The 22,404-nt window shown below is 45.2% G+C and overlaps 1 protein-coding gene across 2 annotated transcripts in view; it reads right to left on the bottom strand.

Moving 5' to 3' along the window:
• Nucleotides 1–22,404, bottom strand: part of MEI1 (meiotic double-stranded break formation protein 1) — a 3,250,839-nt gene that overhangs the window by 2,307,330 nt on the left and 921,105 nt on the right. For both annotated transcript variants that reach the window (XM_078683295.1, XM_078683306.1), the window contains exon 10: nucleotides 18,717–18,816. In XM_078683295.1, coding sequence (XP_078539421.1) covers nucleotides 18,717–18,816 — 100 coding nt within the window. The remainder of the gene's footprint in view (nucleotides 1–18,716; nucleotides 18,817–22,404) is intronic.

Raw genomic sequence — 22,404 nt, 5'->3', positions numbered from 1 at the left:
CAGTAATGGCGAGAGAAAGTATGAACGAAAAGCCATGTATCTGCTTTACAAATTTCTGCTATAGGAACATTTCTAAGAAGAGCCATGGTAGAGGCTTTTCCCCTGGTAGAATGTGCTTTAGGGTTTCCCTGAAGAGCCCTGTTGGCATTTGGTAGGACAGAGATATGCAAGAGACTATCCACCTAGAGATGGATCTTTTAGAAGCCGCCAAACCGATATTTATGGGACCATAATTAACAAACAACTGGCCCGTCTTTCTCAAGGACTTGATTTTTTCTAGATAAAATATCAGAACCCTCTTGAGGTCTCGAGAATGGAGGGACCTCTCAGTAGGAGTAGTGAGATTGGGGAAAAATGTGGGCAGAGTGATAGTGTGATTGATGTGAAAATCAGAGACCACTTTAGGTAGAAAACTCAGATGGGTTCTTAAAACTACCCTGTTTGCATGAAAAACAGTATAGGGCTCTTTACAGCACAAGGCCTGGCTTTCACTAACCCTGCTTGCAGAAGTGATGGCGACTAAAAAGGCAGCTTTCCATAACAAATGCTGCAGAGAAGTCCTGTGAATTGGCTCAAAGGGAGCACCCATTAGTTTTGTAAGGACTAAGTTGAGCTCCTAAGGTGGAGAAGGAGATCCCCCTGGGGGGTAAACCTTCTTTATCCCTCCAAGGAAATCTTTAACCACTGGTATCTGGAAAAAAGAACCCTGTGTAGGAGACTTTCTGTATGCAGTGATTGCTGCTAGGTGAACTTTAATTGAGGAAAACTGCAGTCCAGATTTGGCCAGATGTAGCAGGTAGGGCAAGATCCCCTGCACTTGACCCTTCACCGGATCATGGGCATTGTCCATGCACCACAGGTAGAATCGCTTCCATTTGAAAGCCTGACATGCCCTGGTGAAAGGTCTCTTGGCTTCCCTGAGGATGGTCATACAGTCCGCTGGTAAGTCTAAGTGTCCGTATTGCAGGACCTCACGAACCTTGCGGTCAATCTGAGGGATGAGAGATTGGGATTAAACACTCCCCCCTCGTTCTTGGACAACAAGTCTGGACGGCAAGGCAGGCTCTGGTGTGGCACCTCGCATAGTTGTAGAAGGTCCAGGTACCACCACTGATGCAGCCAGTCCAGAGCTATCAGGATAATTCTGGAATTGGTCCTGTAGAACTTGTTGATCACTGCTGGGATGAGAGGCAGCAGCGGAAAGGCGTACAGTAATGTCTGAGACAAATTTATCAAAAGGGCATTCCCCCGTGATCCTGGCTGGTGAAACCTGGATGCGAAGACAGAGCATTTAGTGTTTGCCGCGTCTGTGAAGAGATCGATGTCTGGCACTCCCCATTGCCGGAAGATATCTTGAGTGACTTTGCTGTTTAGCACCCAGTCGTGAGCTTCAACTAAGAATCTGCTTAGGACGTCTGCTTGGACATTCAGAGACCCTGGTAGGTAAATGGCCAAAATGTTGAGATTTCTTGCAAAAAGCAACTTCCAGATGGTCTGCGACTCCTGAGAGAGAGGTCTCGACCTGGTGCCCCCCTGCTTGTTCAGATAATACATTGTTGTGGTGTTGTCTGAATCAAGAGGGAGCTAGCCTGGAGAGAAGGGTACAGCGACTTGAGGGCTAGGTGCACGGCTCTCAACTCTAGAAGGTTGATGTGGTACCCCGGCTCTGTCTCCAACTAGAAGCCTTGTACTTGAAGACGTCAAATGTGAGCTCCCAAACCTTGTAGGGAAGCATCTTTGACTATAGTCTGAGTGGGAGTATCTTGGTGGAATGAGACTCCCTTCAGTAGATGTGATCACTTAATTCACCATGTGATGGATTCTCTGGCTGACTGAGGTAGAGTCACACGGTCTTCCCAGCGGCCTGACGTCTGCATCCACTGATCCTCCAGAGACTGTTGTAGAGGACGCATGTTCAATCTGGCATTGGGGACGATGAAGACACAAAAAGCCATTGACCCCAGAAGCGAAGACACCTGCCTGACTGTGGGAAGATGACAGCTGAGAAGTTTGCAACATTTCTCCTTTATTGATGATAACCTCTCCTCTGAAGGACACACACTTGCCTTTACGCTATCCAGTGAAGCTCCCAGGTAATGGATTTTCTGGGCCGGGTTGAAGACCATTTTCTTGTAGTTGACCCGCAGACCCAGTGTGTTCAGTAGATGAAGACAGAAGGAGAGATGACTCTGAAGCAGGGAAGGCGTAGAGCTCTTTAGGAGCCAATCGTCCAGTTGGGGATACATGAAAATCTTGCATTTGCGGAGAAAAGCTGCCACCACTGCCATACACTTTGAAAATGTTCAGGGAGCCGATTTGAGCCCAAAGGAAAGGACTCGAAATTGGAAGTGCTGATGAGCTACTTGAAAGCGGAGAAACGTTTGATGCTTTTCGGAAACGGGGACATGGAAATAAGAGTCCTGCAGCCCTATAGCACACATCCAGTCCCCCTGATGGAGATTAGGGAATACATGGTGCAGGGCCAACATCCGAAACTTCTCCTTGCGGATGAATTTGTTCAAGAAGCGCAGATCTAGGATTGGTCTGTATTCTCTGGCCGGGCATCTTTTTTGGACCAGGAAATAGCGAGAATATATTCCCTGTTTTCGTTGTTGAGTCGGAACATATTCTATGGCCTTTTTTAGTAGAAGACTGTTCACCTCTTCCTGTAACATGTGGTTGCATTGACGGAATTCCCTGTGTGGTGAAACTGGTGGCGGTGGGGTTTTGAACATCAGCAAGTATCCATTTTGCACAATATTCAGTACCCATTTGTCGTTTGTGATTGATCTCCACTCTTCCATGTGAAAAGCAATACTTACCCCTACTGGAGTGGCTACCGGGCACGGAGGAAGCATGTGTCCATTGTTTGGTTGGTTGTTTAGCAGTTGAGGCCTGTTGTCTGTTGTTTCCACTTCCTCTACCAGGTCTCCTCTGGTTGAAGTGTGACCTCTGCTGTTGTTGATTCTGAGAGGACCACTGAGGGGTTTGAACCCTCTGTTGGAAGGAGCGCCTGTCGTAGGGACGAAACCGTTTGCGGAATTCCTTCCACTTCTCCAGTCCAACTGCCTTCCCAGTCTCCAATTCAGCCTTCATTTTGGACATCTCAGCTGCGTGAGACCCAAACAACGAAGAACCATTGAACGGTAGATAGATCATCTTCCGTTGCACATCAGGCTTAAGACCTGTAAGACACAGCCAGGCCGAGCGTCTAGAACAGATGCCGTGCAAATAGCCGTGCGCGGCCAGATCAGATGAGGCCACAGCAGTGTGTTTTCCTGGCCGCCGCCACAATAACAGAATCCGGTGAGGTACAGAACGAAGGAAAAACGGATCCTGATCAGGGGCTTTGTACTTCTTTGCAATGCAAGAAGGTACTAGACCTACTGTTGCAGGAGTTAACAAAGTCTGCAAGGCTGGTTCCAAAAGGCCTGGGACCAATGGCAGCAGAGACCTTGTTGAAGAACGATGACGTAAAGTCTAAAAAATAACAGAAGTGGAGACCGCTGGAACCGATGTACTTAAGTTCAGTTTGTTGGCCCCTCTGATGAGAACATGGGTGAAGGTACCTATGTCATCAATCGGGGACATTCTTGATGGAGGTGTCGTCGACAAAGTTGGAGAATAGTCCCTTAACGAAGACCAGGTGGACGTTGACCAAGTTGGTGATCTTGTGTGCAGCGAGAAGATGGGGACCTCAACCTTCTCAGGTTCCTTCTCAGAGACCCTGTCGATGAAGCCCTTGGAACACGACCTCTTGAGAGTCTTGAAGGTCAATATGTACGAGAGAAATCCGAGCCCAGACTACTATGAGCAGTACCCCCTGCTTCCTTGCGTCTGACACTTTCCAGCCACCTTGGCGAAAGGTTAAAATGACGGGACTTTTCCGAAGCCACCAGAGAGCCCTCTGGGGATATCTGAACAATGTTAAAGCCAGGGGATGACGACTGTTCCCTCAACATTGACGTTCTTGCCCTCAACATCGATTTAGGCCTCTCTGTCACCTCCTCTGAGACGACAACAGTATTGTTGTCTTTCGATGTCGAACACCTCAACGTCGACCTAGGCCTCTCTGTCACCTCCTCCGAGATGACGGTGGCTCTCTCGACGTCGACCAATGTCTCGACGACGACACGGACTCTGCCATCTTCGACATCGACGTTAAATGCTGGAAGACTCCTGTCTCCGCGATGCTCTCAACGTTGATCGCCCATGAGCTCGAACTGGGGAGTTCGACGTCGATCTTCTATGACGCTTCTTCAACGTCAGCTTCTTCGACTGAGAAAGCTTCAATGACGACAGTGATCTTGACGTCGAAAGCCTGTCGGCTCTTAGCAGAGTCTAAGCCGGCGAACCTCTCAACGCCGACCCTCGGGAAGGTGGTGGAGTGTGCCTTGCCGTCAACGGATGTTTCGAAGTCGACGGGTGTTTTGACTCTCGGGGTCAACATACCTCGTGCCCGAAGTAGTATGCCTCGATGTCGATCCTTTCTTCGGCGACAGAGGCTCTCACCGTCTCAACGTTGAAGAGTGTCTTGCCTGCTTCCCCAACGGCGATCTCGACGTTGACAGTGAACAATCTGGAATCTGCCTCTTTCTTGACCCTGGAGAGGCCGAGAGAAGCTGTTTTCGATGTTCTTGCTGAGAGGAGGGCTCTTGAGTCCCAAGGCCACTTTTGGGATGACTTTTTCCCCTTTCCAACACAGCATGGAGTCGAATCCTTTCCCTGTCACGCAGGGTCCTTTTAGAAAACTGCTGGCAGTCGTAGCAAACTTCAGGCTTGTGGGAAGATGAAAAACACACGATGCACACTGAGTGTGGGTCAGATTTTGCCATCTTTTTACCACAAGATGGACATTTATTAAATAAAGCTGGCGTTCTGACAGAAAAAAAGATAGTAAATATGTCGGAAAACAGTAGAAAAACAACTACCACCAGACAAAAATGTTGAATTTTAAGAGAAGAAAAACAATTCCTGACTGAAAAAGTCAAAAACTGTCGAGCTCAAGCTCGAGGGTCCTCACAGAAGGTGCTGGAAGAAAGAACTGACCTAACTGTCACCTGTGGTGTATGATGGGAGCAGAGGGGCTCCCGGAGGTCTTAAAGGCACGGTGTCCAGAATCTTGGAAGCCTTAAAGGCAAGGTGACAGTTTTTTTTACTCTACTATGATAGTTATTTACCTATGCAGCCTATGGGCCAACTGCCTGCTGTTACCTGTTTTCCTTTTCTGAAAATAAAGGATTCTTGTATGATACTATTACAGTGTATGTTCTCTATTACAAAGTGTATTTAGGGGATTATTTTCATACAAGAGAAACCTATGTAATTTTTGCTGTTTGCCCTATTGGAACAATTTTAGGCTGCCTGTTTATATATATATATATATATATAAACATATGTATGTGTATGTTTCGGAAGTGTTATACACTTGTGAGCCCGAGCATACAAATATATATATATATATATATATATACATATTATATATATATATATATATATATATATATATTTTTTTTTTTTCTTCTTTTTTTTCTATATGGTCCGGGATCCCGCATGTGGGCGGTGATTATTCAGTGCTTACGCCTATTGATGAGTATCCCCTGGAAGAGAAGCGGATATAGCAGAGCTGATGTGAGTCATTGTGTCTCTGCCAGGGACAGAGCCATGCTGCTGCTCTGAGGCTAGCTTATGGATAAGAGGAACTAGACGTGGAGCCAGAAGCTTAGAGAAAATATCACGATATTAGTTGCACTCCATGCGGCAGGAGCATCGCCCCCATTATCAATATCAATACTCAACTGCGTGAAGACTGGTACTAGTATATCCCTGAAGGTTTTTATAAAATTCATGCGGGTATAACATCCTCGCCAACCGCCTTTCCTGAGGGTAAAGACCTAATAGCATCCTCAACTAGTTCTATATCTTTTTGTAGCGCTTTGGAATCTAAAGAGTTGAGGCAAGTGACTCTCCTGCAAATACTCAAGAAAAGTATATTTATTAAATGAAGCAGACTCAGAATATAAGTTGGCATAAAATAATCTAAACTGCTCCGCTATATTCTGTGGCTGCGTAAAAGACAAGCCGCCATCTCCTTTAATCAGTTTGATGTTAGACCTAGCCTTCTTTTCAGCAATCTGGATTGCCAACTAGTGCCCCACCCTTTCTCCATATTCATATTGCAGAGTTTTATGCTTGTGATAGTTGGTAGCGATTACTAAATAAGTGTCTGGGAAAAGAAAAAAACAGAGGACCCTTTCTAGCACCAAGCTGTTTCTGCAAAGTTAGCATTACTGGATTGTGATGAGATGTAATTTTGGGACAGACCTTTACCCGTGCGTTTTCCAACAATGATCTCTTAATAAAGAAAATATCGATACAGGAAGAGTGTTTATGTGGGTGAGGGTAGAATGTATACCCTGACAGCGTTGGGAAAAGTATCCTCCAGGCATCATCAAGCTGATGTATATGCGGTAGTTCCAACAAAGCTGCTCTGGTCCTAACCATTCTGGCCCATACATTACTATTGGTAGTATCTATTTTATTATCCATAATACAATTAAAATCACCCATGACTATCAAATCCCTAGCCCACCCGAATAATTCAGCCCTTAAATAGTCAAAGACATTGGGGCAATCCGAATTAGGACCATACACTACGCAAATCGAGGCCATACGCCCCGCTATTAGCAACTGAGCTATTTCCCATCTTCCCTTAGTGTCAGCTAATGTGCGCAAGACAGTAACTGCTAAATTCCTAGATTTCAGTATAGCGACCCCACGGATAGAAACTGCTTGCGAGGTACATATTAGTGCGTCTTACCCAAGTTGTCTCAACAGTGACCTGTCTTTGTGTGCGAGGTGAGTCTCAGTTAAACCAAGTAAATGTGGTCTTAATACGCGAAGTTCCTCCCTGATTAGATGCCGTTTCGCACTTGATTCATCCCCGCAACGTTCCAACACATACATTTCAAGTCAGACACTGCATAATCTTAATTCACCCACCTCCCACCTGATTCAATCCTCTAGCGCAGTGGTTCCCAAACTTTTTTGCCCTGTGGCTCCCTTGACCTAATCGGCAGTTGGCCGTGGCTCCCACCATTTTTTTACCACGCCCCTTTAAGAGACTCCCCCACACCCACAGCCCCCCTCTGGATCCCACTTAAAACACTGGTTAAACCCCTCCATTCGTACGAAGAGGCCTCTGGTGTCTGTGGTAACCCCAGCCCCCCCATGCTTTATAACGTGCTGCCACTATCACCATGTTGTAGAACAACGTCGAATGTGTACATCAGTTCTCATTTCTGACTTTTGTTTATTGAGTTAATTCACCTTCCAGGTTCTCTGTATTCCTCGCTTTATTTTGGGGAGCTGAGGCAATGTGCCCTTCCTCCTGCCCTTCAGATGCCACGGCAGGGGCATAACGTTCAATAGTGCAGCCGGGGCAGGGGCACCAGGGCCCAGAGTTCTGAGGGACCCACTGCTCTCCGACCCCAACTGTAGGTGCTCTTAAACTGCTAACCCAAGATATCAGGACCGTTTCCCGTGCTTGAGCTAGGGCCCACAGCAGCTTCCTACAAGATCAAAGACCACAGGCCCATCACCGCAGTGTGGCCTTTTAGAACTTAAATTTCATTCTCAGAAGAATCCATGAATAGTCCCTTGAGAGGCGACCTTTTACAATTCCAGTAACAGGCGTTTGTTTCTAGAATCCCCATCATGGTCGATTGACTGCTGGTTGCTGCCACCCTACCTCCCTCCCACCGTGGACAGACTCTGTACACAGCCCACTTCTGCAACACATGTTTCTGACAAATATAAATATAACTCCTGCAGCTTGGATCGCCTGGCTTGACCCCCGCACCATCAAATTCCTGCAGGCTGGAGGAGGAGCTACGCTAGCAACCAAGATGGCCGCATAAGCTCCCGGCTCCGTCGACCTCCGTCGCTGGTGGATATATCCTGAACTTAATCCTGACCTCCCGCCAGACTCCCGTGTGTCCGAATCGTCACTGAGTCCAGGAACGCAATCCCGGAGTCTTTATCGCCTTTTTTGACGAAGTTACACCGTCTGTCATTTTCGGGCCTTCTCCAGACTGTAAGCCGGGGCCTCGAGTACTGACCCAGCCGGGTTTCAGTTGAACAACATCGGCCGCGGGTACCTGGCAGGGTCCGGTCGCATTGGAGTGACACAAATTCTCGATCCTGGTGGTTGTCTCGAGTCCCTGCGTATATTCGCTAGACAGCGACGAGACGTGGATGCCGTGGTGAGTGGGGGTCCGGTTCCTGGGACCCTGCTGCAGCCCTCGGGGTCCGCGGGGGGGCCCCCCGCTCTCGGCAGCGGTGTAACGAGCGCACAGCCTGACAGTCGCCAGTCGACTTCGCCCACCCCACTCCAGTTGGTTTCCCCGGAGTAGCCGACCTCCGGGGTTGATGACCTGCTTTGTCATCGATTAAGCGGAGATGGATCGGACGGCGTGTAGACCGACGCTGGGGACCGTCATGGCCGCCATCGGGGCTCTTCACTGGCAAATGGAGGCTGCTCTCCACAACCTAACCGTACGCATCGAGACTGTTTGTTCGAGACCGGACCCTAGCCCAGAGTCAGACCCGCACCATATGGTGACCCCCGCAAAGTTTGATTTTATCCGGGAGGAGAACCCCGAGCATCGTTCTAATCTGACGCCTATTATATCTGCGCAACTACAGCGGCCCGCGACTGGAGCCCCTAACCAGCCAGCAAACTCGGCAAAGTCATCGCCCTCACAGGACTTTTTTCTTTCTTCGTTTCTGGGGACCTCCATCGATATTCATTGGATTGACTTTCGTATCCCTGATAGACTTCGAGAATTGACTCTTCTGACCCTTTCATGCTATATAGATCTTCTCCCCTTTCTACAACGTTCTGACTCCTTTGCTATTGTGCTGGTCCTATTGGAGAGGGTTTGTGTGATGGATCGTAGAGGCCAGGGTTGAACTTGACTGTTTTAATTCTGTACAGAGACTTCCTTTGACACTGCTGGGTGGTATCGGTGGGAGTGAGGGCCATATGGGATTCTTCTTTTTTGGCTTTGGTGTACTGACTGTGTTCGACAATGGGATTTGCTGCCTCTGTTATGTCTGGGGCTGGGCGGGATGGTATTTTCTCTCCTGGTGATTTCTCCATCAGTTTGCTTATAAGTCTGCTTTACCTCTCTTAGTACCATGGTGGGGAACATCTGTTCGCGGCGGGGGGGAGGGGAGTCCGGGAGCCCGCATTGGGTCGTAAGATATTCCTCCTCCGTCTTTTCCCTTCCTTGGGGTGTAGTTTAGGGGGCGACAGGCACACTGCTAGTGGGGTTAGGTCGTAGCCATCCGCAGGGGTGCAGGGTGGGGGGTTGTGGTTTTTTTTTTTTTTTTCCTTTCTTTTGTTCTATGACCTATCTTTTCCCTTTTCCCCTCTCCACAAGAGATGTGGCATATTCTCCTGAGCCTGTTGTTATGCATATTCGGGTGTCGAGTGTCTAATTTTATATCCTGTATCCTTGGTGGGCAGATTCTGATAATGTTTGCTTATGATTATTTGTCTTGTATTGTTTTGACCCAGCTTCGGCTGGTATTGATGCTTTCCAGAGGCCTACAATTGGATTGTATTTCTTTATTTCATCTGCCCGTTCGCCACTGTAATATGTTATACCAATGATACCCGAAATGTACATTTCTACTCTTGTGTTATAATTAATAAAAATATATTAAAAAAAAAAAAAAATTCCTGCAGGCTGTAGCACTTCAGTGTGACCCCTGCAGGCTTCTAACTCCAGCAGCTCAGCGCGCCCAGCCTGGCCCCTGGGCACTGTGGAACCAGCAGCCGGGCCCCTGGCCACTGTGGAACCCGCAGGCAGGCCCCTGCACCCATCTAAAGCCTGACCCCTGCAGCCTAGAGTAGTCAGCCTTCTGCCTCTAAACCTCGCAATGTACACTCAGATTGACCCCAAACTCGTAATCCAGCCATTCGCATACATTTCTTTCTGCTCTTGAAATTCAAGAACACAACGGCACCTCTCAGCCAAATAAATATCAACGCACTTTCTGCCTCACAGTCACACTTGCAGCTTTGTACAGCTATAAATCACAAGTGCCACCATTACCCACTCATACTGTCACCTAGTCTTCTCTCTCTCCAAAATTAGAACCTTTCACACTGCACGCAGATTTGAGCAGCAATTGCCTGACCAACACAACGCTCGACCATAGCTGCCAAGGTTTCAGATTTCTATGTGTGACATGTTCATAATTTCAGTTTAATTATGAGTGACATTTTAGTGACTATGTGTGACACTTTCTCTCGCACAATATCAAGCAATGAAGACTAGGGAAATAGGCATAGGACCGAGTAAATAACACTTAAGACAAACAAGTACAGCGCATTGTGAACAAAACTGTAATATTTAAAAAGTGAACTCCACTCAAACACTAATAAGCTGCGCGCAAACCTCTCTGGGTTAATGGTTTATTTCTTATGTCACAAATAGCAGTCTTATTTATGCAGTCAGTGGCACAGATCACACCATGACTCACAGACTATCACAGAGGGTCTGCTGACTTTGATGATGCTGTTGGCACGGAAAGTAATTTGAGACAGGGGCACCACACACAGTCAGTCACAGTGTGACCCAGTGACCCCACTGTCCCAAAACGAGCTGGTGGGCTATCACAACACATACCCACCAGTGCAACATCGATTGTACTCCAAGAGCTTCAGCCCCCTCCACCCCCCACCTCCCCCCACCCGCCCCTCTCGTCTGTGTGTGTCAGCCCGGGCTGAGACAGCTTCCCGAGGACACAAACAGCCACCCCGAGCACTTCACCGGTCTTTAAAAGAACGTTTGCATGTGAATGAGGCTTCCTTTTTGTTTCACCCCTTCTAAGACCCCGCAGCTCCACTCAGCCTATTGCATAAAGCTTCAGCCCTCCCCCCGAAATTTGGCTCTAGTTGAGCCTCTGATACCCACTCCCTCCCTGCACATTACTGGCTAGCATGCAATTTTTCTCATCGTGCGCGCGGCGCCCCTGGCACCTCATTACGGCGCACCGGGGTACCGCGGCGCACAGTTTGGGAACCACTGCTCTAGCGTCTTGTGTTCTGGTCTACATTTCTAACTATTCATTGGCTATTCAACCCCCTCCATCGGCCACCCCTCCACACCCCAACCCTCAGACAACCTGGTAATAGGTCACTATCTGACATACCAGCCCCCCTACCAACCCCTACAAGACCCTCCCCACAGTACCTACAGAAAGGAATCATCCCTTTCCTTGCTGTCGCTGACTGACAGCTTAAGGAGGGCATCCACCCCGCCCTCAAGCATATAAAGGCGAGGAAGATGTTTGGTAGATATTTAAAAAAGATCATTGAGAAAAAAGAGAGAAAGAAGAAAAGGAAGAGCAATGAAGTGCTCACTTTGCTATCTGCTCATTCTATACTAGATTCAGACTGCCATTTTGAAAGTGCCTGTTGAGCATCATGCTCAGTATTGAAAAAATGTGAGTGTCAGTTTCTTATGACCTTCAGGCAGGCTGGCTCCTGCAAAAAGACTTGCGAGCAAACTGTCTTAAAGGGATCAATTAACTGACGGAATTTCCACTGCTTTTCCATTGCAATTTTACACAGATCTGACCACACAAACATAGTGATCGTATCTAATTTAACTGGAGTGGAAGGACGTGCTTTGACATAAATTGCTTGATGTAGCAAGAAGTTGCCCAGGAATGTCAGAATTGGGCATGGGAGAGATGACCTAGCTTGATTTCCTTGTGGGGCTGAAAGAGATAATCAATGCTCCCGTTGAACCTGCGAGTCCATATCCCAGTCTATCAGATCTTGGAAAGCTTACTGAAATAGTGTAACTATGTATGCCCGTGGATCGGAGCCTGCTCTCCCTTCCAGTATGCCAAACACCCGCAGGTTATGCCGCCGTTGGCAATTTTCATGATCCTCAACTTTGGTAAAGGTGTTCACTTCTTCGACTGCTGCGACCCTTTCTTGCAGATCTGTGACAACTGAGGACAGTGAAATAGCCTTGATGGTGACAACCGTCAATGCCTGTTTCATCTCCCAGCTCACATCTTTAGCTTAAAGATAGTATTCCTGAGCATCGGGGTACACAGACAAAATATCGAGTTTTAAATTTCGATATACAATTATATCGAAGTTTAAATATCGAAGGGACATAATATAGAAGGTAAGTAATATCGACACTCTTAATATCGATATTAGTAATATCGAAGTTTTAAATATCGATGTCAGTAATATCGAAGTAAATAATTTCGATGTTACTAATATCGATTTTTAAATACATTTTGTGTATATTATATTGTATTTATTATGTTTAATAATTTATTTTTAATGTAATTTAATTAAATGTTGTCTTTTAGTACTGTAGCGGGTTGTGGGTTTATAGGGGAATAGGGTGGGAAGTAATTTAATTATGTTAAATTAATTATTAATTAGTAGGTATTATAAATTAATTAATTGAGAACAATTTTTAAATAATTATAATTAATTGCATAATTGATAAATATGTTCTGTAGCGGGTTATGGGTTTATAGGGGAATAGGGTGGGAAGTAATTTAATTATGTTAAATTAATTATTAATTAGTAGGAATTATAAATTAATTAATTGAGAATAATTTTTAAATAATTATAATTAATTGAATAATTGATAAATATGTTCTGTAGCGGGTTACGGGTTTATAGGGGAATAGGGTGGGAAGTAATTTAATTATGTTAAATTAATTATTAATTCGTAGGAATTATTAATTAATTAATTGAGAATTCTTTTTAATTAATTTTAATTAATTGATTAATTGATAAATATGTTCTGTAGCGGGTTATGGGTTTATAGGGGAATAGGGTGGGAAGTAATTTAATTATGTTAAATTAATTATTAATTAGTAGGAATTATTGATTAATTAATTGAGAATGCTTTTTAATTAATTTTAATTAATTGATTAATTGATAAATATGTTCTGTAGCGGGTTATGGGTTTATAGGGGAATAGGGTGGGAAGTAATTTAATTATGTAGAATTAATGATTAATTAGTAGGAAGCATACATTAATTGTTATTAATTGGTAAATAATTCAAATTAATTGGTAATTAATTTTAAATAATTCATTAATTGATAAATGTGTTCTGTTGTGGGTTGTGTGTTTATAGGGGAATATGGTGGGAACTCATTTTAATGTAATTAAGTAATAATGAATTATTTTTTATAAGTATGTTATTTCAACCCCTACGCTATCCAACACTTTCCCTACTGTTGCAGTCTCTGGAGTTGGAATAGTAATTTTTACCCCTACGCTATCCAACACTTTCCCTACTGTTGCACTCTCTGGAGTTGGAATAGTAATTGTTACCCCTACGCTATCCAACACTTTCCCTACTGTAGCACTCTCTGGAGTTGGGATTGTAATTTTTAATCCTACGCTATCCAACACTTTCCCGACTGTTGCACTCTCTGGAGTTGGAATAGTAATTGTTACCCCTACTCTATCCAACACTTTCCCTACTGTTGCACTCTCTGGAGTTGGAATAGTAATTGTTACCCCTACGCTATCCAATACTTTCCCTACTGTTGCACTCTCTGGAGTTGGAATAGTAATTCTTACCCCTACGCGATCCAACACTTTCCCTACTGTTGCACTCTCTGGAGTTGGAATAGTATTTGTTACCCCTACGCTATCCAACACTTTCCCTACTGTTGCACTCTCTGGAGTTGGAATAGTAATTGTTACCCCTACGCTATCCAACACTTTCCCTACTGTTGCACTCTCTGGAGTTGGAATAGTAATTTTTAATCCTACGCTATCCAACACTTTCCCTACTGTTGCACTCTCTGGAGTTGGAATAGTAATTGTTACCCCTACGCTATCCAACACTTTCCCTACTGTTGCACTCTCTGGAGTTGGAATAGTAATTGTTACCCCTACGCTATCCAACACTTTCCCTACTGTTGCACTCTCTGGAGTGGGAATAGTAATTTTTACTCATACACTATCTAAAATGTATTTAGCTTTTTTATTAGTATTATGTTGTTATTAATTGTTATTTATGTGATTATTTTATGTATATAAATGTATTAGTAATTTATTATGTTTTTATTTTTTTATAAGTTATGAAAATAATTAATTTAGAGTTAATATTAATGAAAAATATATTATGTATTATATATTTATTAATATTAATTTGTATTACATTATGTATTAATTTTAAATATTATAGTACATTTTTAAATATGTTTATTACATTTATAAGTATTATTTTGTTAATATTAGATTTTTATTTAATAAAAAAAAACGATATTTTACAAAAAACGATATTTTTGTCATTCTATATTTTTTTTTCGATATATTTGTACTTACCTTGTTAGGGATAGGATTCCTATATTTTTGACTTAAATATTTTTGTTCCGATATTTTTGTATATCGATATTTGTGTTATCGATATTTTGTCAGACATTCGAGCATCGGCTCACTGAATAGTTAGTGCCTGCAGAATTGTGGATAAGGAGGACTCATCGTGTTCGAGAGATTGCAAGACGCCAGTGGGCGGCCCTTCCATAGGGTCAGTATACTCCATTGATATTAGAAGGGCAATGCAGAACCCAGTGCCTCAGGATCTCTGCCCAGACCCTCTTGAGAGCTGACCAATTGGGCTGTTATCTCGCCCATAGTATTTGTACCGGGGTGAGAGGGCGTGAGTGAGCCTCCCCCCTCAGCTCCCGCGGATGCCACAGGTGCAGTAGAAACAACAGCCTCCATGTTCCCAGGATTAGAAAGTTGTGAAATGATGGCTTTAACCTCACCCTTTGATGCCATCTATTTGCGCAGAGGACGAATGCCAGAGCCAGCCTTGGTGCCGCTTGAGGCAGAGTCTTTGAGTCGCCTTACTGTAGTGGTAAGTGGGAGTTTAGTGCCACCACAGCCTTTACCGCCCTTGCCCCCGCTGGAGTTTTTGGGGCCTCTGGCTTTTAACCCTCTTTCCCCCTCAAGGGCATGGATTTTTATTGTATTTGATGTTAAGAGGTCGTTGATCTCGTCATCCTCACCAATGGTATTCAATGGATGAGCTGCAAACTCCAGCTGGGCACCAACCGGAGAATCCAAAGGAGATTTGAAAACTTGGGTGAACACAGAGCCAGAAGGTAGCTCTAGCCCAAGATTGTCACTAGGTGAACACGATAGCCCGAAGTAGTATTGATTTCAGGGTCCGCCTCAACAGGCATACTGGTGCTCAAACTGTTAGCACACAGTTGTAGATGAGGCTGTTCTTGTATTGGCAAACCAGGCTGGAGGACAAATGGTACAGAAGAGTTACAGTCAGCTGATTCTGAGTTTGTACTAAATGGCTCTCTCTTTCTCCCTCTCTCCCAATATCTGAATAAATGTCAGTACTATTAGAATGTACTGCAAGGGGACCACTCCCCTGCTGCCCAAGATCTAGTAATACTGTGTCCATATTCATAGCAGAGTCGACCAGGGGGTCATCTTTTTCCCCCAGGCTTTCTTGAACTGCAGATATCAGGGCATCGGCCATAGCAAGCCCCGGGATGGAGGTCTCAGATCCGCACGACCGGAGCAACCCACCGGTCCTGCCTGAGCGCAGCAGACGTAGGATCAGTCTTCCCAGCTGCGAGCAGGCATCCGCGCTTCTAGCTGCATCAAGATCCCTAGTACTGCCTCCAACACCGACAGTCCCCACGGCCGGAGCAAAACGTATTTCTGCTGGGTCTCCCGTCCATCTGTTCGCTGTGAAGTATCGCTGGCATCCACTTGAAGTCGCCAACCCTGCTTAAATCCCCTGGTGCGGAAACAGAAGAAAAGAAGCGCAGCACACCGTGATGCCACAGTGCTGTTCTACTCACATGGATACAGTTACGGGCGGCCACTAAGCCCAACCGCCATATCTGGGCCACAGGATTTTGTTTTTCAAAGAGCCCGCGCCGAAGCCGCCATTGCCATCACAGTCCGATGCCGAAAAAAGATGCTCCGTGCTCTACAGCGAGGTTTGTAGAACATTTAAGCCCCCTTCAAAATGCTTGAAAGGTGACCATGCGGTAGCGGCGGGGCACCGGGGGCCGCGGTATCAGCGGGACTCGGGAGTCATCCTCTAGAGCGGACTCAATCCGCCATTTTCCTTTCATGTTCACTACTTTTCAGTATTCCCAAACTACAATTGGAGTTTTACAACTGGCTTAAAGCATGAGTAATTGATTAAATGCATGGGTTCTTTTGAATGTAATCTAGCCCTAAACGAACTAGGATAAGAATTTTGAAGAGAAACAAAATTAGCAGATTATCTTCTAACAGTAGATTTACTGTCAGGATTTCCAGGGCAATATCAACCAATATCTTTGTTGTCTGACATACATGCTATGCACCCCATTCTTTACTTCTTAAGACCTCATGTTTAACCGTGTTAGAGATGCATATTGGAATAGCTGACCACTGATGTTTTAGTCTCATGACTAAGGGCCCGATGTAGGTGGCAAATACCGGTGGCAAATACCGGTCAGAAACGGACGAATTCGGCCGTTTCCGACCGGTATTTGGCATCTTGAGATGTAGGGGGTCAGATTTTACAGATTCTACCGAATCGGTAACGGCCAGATGTAGGTGGGACTCTTCAGAGTCCCTAAGGCCTTACAGAATCGGTATTTTACCACCCAATCCAATTGGGTGGTAAAATACCGATTCCAGGTGTGCATGCACATGTGGGAAAGCACACCTAGCCATGTGACAGACAGACATGCCCTGAGGGCATGTCTGTGTGCCACATGGCACACATGCCCGTCTTTGGGGTGCTAGAGGGTGTCAAAGTGACACCCCCTGCACCCTTGCTAAAATCGGTATTTACCGATTCTGTAATTACAGAATCGGTATTGCCCATTGATTCCTATGGGCTTCAAGGCCCATAGGAATCAATGGGCAATACCGATTCGGTATTTACAGATTCGGTAAATACCGAATCTTAACGATTCGGTATTTACAGAATCTGTAATACCTACATCTCCCCCCTTCATATTTACCGACTCTTAAATACCGAATCGGTAAAATTCGGTATTTAAGAGTCGGTAAATATGAATTACCTACATCTAGCCCTAAGTGTATACGTTGTTGTTACTCTATGCCTAACAAATTTTAAATCACAGAAAAGTTTGGGGCCATTTGTCCCATTCATTTCTTTAGGAGGACCAGACGTTTGGAGTGAGGAAACATCGTGGGCCTCTGACCTTTTGCACTGGATGTGAGTGATGCCTATGCAGGACTGAAAACAGAGATTGAGATCTCTTCAAAAGCCCACGAACAAGAGAAATGTTGATTTACAGTGGAAACAGGTGTTTCCACGAGATTCAACAGGTTTGTGACAGACTGGGAGAGGAGAAGAAACGGCACAATTTGACAAGTTACTTCTTCAGTTACTTCTTGCTCAGGTAGATAAACGACATACCAGTCAAAAATTAATCAGTGGGTGTGTCTGGTAGCTTAAAGATGGTCGATGCCCTGTTGGATACTGTGTCAAAAGTTAGAATGAAACATGTTATTTAGTTTTAATTTGCTAGGGAAAGGATGCCAATCCAGGATGAGTAAAGGATAGCTTCTGTGCCATATTTTGTGCAAAATATGGACTGGGAGTGTTTCAGGGATCCAGGGTTTAATTGACTTCTGAGTACTATTTTGTTTAATAAACCACTACTTTCTTCAGTACAGTGATCTTAGAGCATACAGATAAATGTCCATTCAGAATTGTAACAAGCTGTGAGATGCGCAGAGCCAGGTCTCATAGCATTTCAACTCTGAAGTTTACAACTTTGTATTTTGTTTGCATGTAAATTTAGATAATGACGGCCCAAAATGCGTAAATGCACCAATTTTTATCAGTCTCCTTTGCACAGGTTTGGTTTACGTTGTGGGTGCTTACAACCAGATCCAAGAGATTGAATGTATATTACAAATGCAATTTTCTATATTATTCCCAGCCTTGACAAAGCCGCAGGTTTACGTAACCACGGCGAAACGCGTTGGCACAAGGATTGGATTCTTTTGAGAATAAAAAAGATCTGAATTACAAGAAGCCCCACTGATTACTTTGATATGAATCCTGGCTCTGCGCATCTCACAGCTTGTTACAATTCTGACTGGACATTTATCTGTGTGCTCCAAGATCACTGTATTGTTTAGTTTTCAACTGTGGTTGAAATCAGGGAAGTGGGGTGTTCTCTTCCCAAACACTTGGATGCACCAGGAGATTGTTGTAAGAAGATATATTAATGTTTATTACTATATGAGCGTCTATTAACCCAATACACCCGCAAGTTTTGTATACACTACTTTCTTCAGGTTTGGGGAGAATCATGAGAGAGATGTGGTAAGGACAATCCTCAGCAGCAGTAGTGTCTAGAATGTGTGTTAATAGGGTATTGATGCCTACACTTTTGGACATATGTTTAAGGTGAGCTGATGCTGATTTGACTCACAGCAGTTGCCAGGATACTGTAAGAAAGATGAGCAAGTAAAGGTGGCAATAGGTTGCTAAGAAGGGAATGGAGGGTGGACACTTGAACTCATATTTTTTGTTGAATAACTTGGTCTTTCATCAACCTATTATTGACTTCATTTTCTTTATTACTAGGAGTGAGTAAATAAGAGAGAAGGAGACAGGTCTGGGGGCCATTTTACCTCCTTAGGATCTCAGTAAGAAGCAGCAGCCCTTGCTTATGTAGCTCAACATTGTTCAGCCCTGGGACTTCTTTCAGGCTCCTGACAACTGATTCAATTCCTGCAGAGAAACATTCAGAAGAAATGAATGCATGTGAGAGACAATTCAAAGCACATGTGCAATGTGGTGAGGCAAATTCAAGCATCTCTTAGTTACTTAAACAACTATGCAAATTAGGAGCAAGAGAATGCGTTAAAAGGGTTTCTCTGGTGTTTCTCATTAGACGTTATGCACCAAGAACTCTTTACAGGAATCTAATCCAAATTACATATCTTTGAGCTCGAGCATACCGTATCATTGACAATCATAGTCTACTATGAATAAATTCAAATGCATACATCATTCCATTTTGTTACAAAAAAAGAGACATTCCTTTCTGTGGCAACTAATCTTCGTCATACTTATAGGGCGTCTACTATCTGATATCTCTGGACTTTACTAGACAACTGTTTTTAGAATAAAAAAGAATGCCTATGCTGAGCAGACTCCCCTCCTCCAGCAGACCTTACTCCACACTATCAGTCAGTCTCACTGACATATGTTGCTCTTCTAATGCCAAAAGGGAAGCATCTAATAGACAAGGACAAGTGGATGGGCAGGAATGTGGGTCATGTGGATGAAGGGTTTAAGCATACAATAATTATTGGAATGAGCAAAATAAGCTCCTTGCCTGAAAATGCAGTTAAAAAATGTAGCAAATTCAACATGCTCATTTCAAAATTTTGCAAGGTACCAATGGAAACTGTACATAAGTGAAAGTTACTACTACTAGAAACAATAGCTTTCTGACATTTGACAGCGATGTTGCCTGTTCTCAGCTGTATGAGACTGCATATAAATTGGGATTAGCAAAAAAAGAGACCATAAAATAGATTTAGGAACAGGAAGACCACTGAGCAATGGCTATGACATGACACGCTTACTTCTTCAGCACACTTGGCAGTGCCAATTTACTCAGAACAAATTAGTCACTTACCTTCTGTAACAATATATCAGGTAAAGGCATTGTTGTAGGTTCCTTACCTTTTGAATTTACCCTAGGCGTCAGACTGGATTCAGAGATTTTTCATCAGCACTACCCCTGCACGTTGGTAGGAGGCGTCAGTTGGCTCCGCGTCTGTCGTTGTGTGCGCCTGAAAAGACATCACGGTGTAGGAAGCTGGCTCTGTATATACTATACCAATGTAAGTATAGTGTGCACAAAGGCCAGATTCACCAGCGGTATAGCAGAGGCTAAATTAGATAATCACTAAAAACAGCTCTCTTTGTGGAAGTGTGGGCAAGCAGTTAGGATTATCAGGTCAACACGGACACTTTTTGGAACAGAAAACTCGTAACATTGATTCCTATGGGAAAAAAGAGTGTTAACGATTTACAAGAAAGTGAACATTTTACAAGTATGAGTTTTGGGGGTTAGGAACAGAGCTCCCCAAGGTTCAGTTAGGCACCCAATTTGCGCTACCAGCAGCACTGGGGCGGCTGGGTGCAGTGGCCAAATGTTAGCAGATGGGGCTAAGGGGGCCTTTGGTCAGGGGCAGCTTACGAGCAGGCCACTGGGGTGTGGAAGCCAAGCTTCTGGGGTTAGGATCAGCACTGAATGGGTTAACAATCAGCAAAGGAGGTTCACCACCAGCTGCACAGAGGCGGCCGGGTGCAAAGTGCCAAGTGAACGACAGGAGCCCTGTGGATATCAAGGGAGATCTCCAGTTCGGAAAAGGCGCTGCAGACTCGGTAGGGGAGGCTTCATGAAGGCGACCACACTCTGAAGAGATAAGTTGGGTTCTTGGGAGACGCCTGGACACCGTCCATTGGGCCACCCAAGGCCGTGGGGCGTCTTTTGGCGTCAGGTCTTTTTATCAGCCCCAGCCGTGGTCGGGGGGAACCTTTGGGCTGAGGCGTCGGCTTGAACCTTGAGGGAGGTTGGGTATCAACAGATCCCGGGTCAGGATCGCTGGGGAGACCTCCTCGTGGTGTTGGGCCATTCGAACTCGGGCCGTGGGTGTCAGGTGCAAGTGGTGCAAAATCGGGCAGGTCCTCTGGGCTCAGAGGGGTTGCTGGAAATGCCAGGGTTTCTGCTGTAGGCATGTCAGTTGGTGTCCTCTTCTTCCTTGGTCAGCAAAGCTCTGTAGTCCATCTTTCTTCCTTGAATCTGAGGAGGCAAGGTTCAGGTTTGCCCCTGAATACTACATTTAGGAGTGTTAAATGGGTATGCAGGTCGGGAACAATTGGTCCCTTCCTTGGGGTGGGTACACCCCCTATTATGCCATCCTCCAGTGGGAGGGGGACATATGCCTCTCCATAATTGGCTGGGTCCCCTCATCTTCAAGATGCAGGGGACTGAGATGTGTGCTTCACCGCGCCTCTCGCACCTGAGGAGTGGGGGTTGGCAAAGGTGGGCAAACCTCTCCTAACTTGGTTTTCCCACTAATTCTCCTGCCCAAAGTGGGGGTCGGAACCAGTGGGAGCCAGTTGCTGGGGGCAGCAAAAGGCAGGGACAGCTTACAAAGGTGGCAGCTTCCCCTTCGGGCCCCAGCCCACCCTAGGGTAGGAGGCGTAACACCTCTGCCCAGGATGAGCTTAGTTTCTGGGCTCAGAGAGCACAGGCCCTCTACCCAGGGGTCCAGAAACATGTCTGGTGGTGGCAAATGGCAGGCAGACATTCAGGAACCACAGCAGGGCTGGTTGTTTTTCAGGGGGCATTTCTAAGATGTTCTCTGAGTGCATTTTACATTAAATCCCACAATGGAATCAGTGTGGGTTTATTGTGCTGAGACGTTTGCTACCAAACTTTCCAGGTTTTAGTAAAGCCATTATGGAGCTCGAAAAGACCAACTCCCAGACCATATACTCTTTATGTCTATACTGCACTTACAATGTCTACGAAGGGACTTATACACTGTAGGGATACAGGGCTCATAGGGATACAGGGCTCATTCCACTGTACCTTCACCTGTGGGCTAGTGCACCCTGCTAGAGGGGTGACTAACCTAGGCCCCAGGCAGTGGGTTGCAGGCATGGCACACAGGGATGTGTGCCTTGTTGTCTCTTCACTTTTCTCTGCGCTAGGACACACAGCCTGCAATGGCGTGAGAACTTGAATGGGAGGGCCCCAGGGCACATCTAAGTCAAGTTGACTCAGATGTCAGGAAATATGTGGGTGGTATACATGCAAAAGGGGTAATTTTCCTACACATCCCCCCCTTCCCATAAACGAAAGAGGATGAGACTAACCTTTCCCAAGAGAGTCTTCATTGTCTAAGTGACAGAATCTGGAAAGGCCATCTGCATTGGCAAAAGCAGTCCCAGGTCTATTTTCCACTGTAGGGAGATGGACCACCTCAAAAGTTTGGGGTTTTCTCCTTTCATCTACATTAGCCACCTGACTGAGAGGTCTGAGGTAAGTTTGAACTAGGAAGTGAGTACCAAAGAGGTATGGTCTCAACTTCTTCGGGGACCAAACCACACAAAAGGCCTCCTTCTCAATGGCACTCCAACGCTGTTCCCTGTGGAGTAGCCTTCTGCTTATGAAAGCAACAGGTTAGTCTTGTCCATCATCATTGGTCTGCGATAGGACAGCTCCTATCCCTAGCTCAGATGCATCAGTCTGCACAATGAACTGTATGGAGTATCCTGGATCCTTGAGAATAG

The sequence above is a fragment of the Lissotriton helveticus genome, chromosome 1_1 (genome assembly GCF_964261635.1).
Source record: "Lissotriton helveticus chromosome 1_1, aLisHel1.1, whole genome shotgun sequence".
In the NCBI taxonomy this organism is placed as follows: domain Eukaryota; kingdom Metazoa; phylum Chordata; class Amphibia; order Caudata; family Salamandridae; genus Lissotriton; species Lissotriton helveticus.
This window is presented reverse-complemented; position numbering and strand designations above follow the sequence as displayed.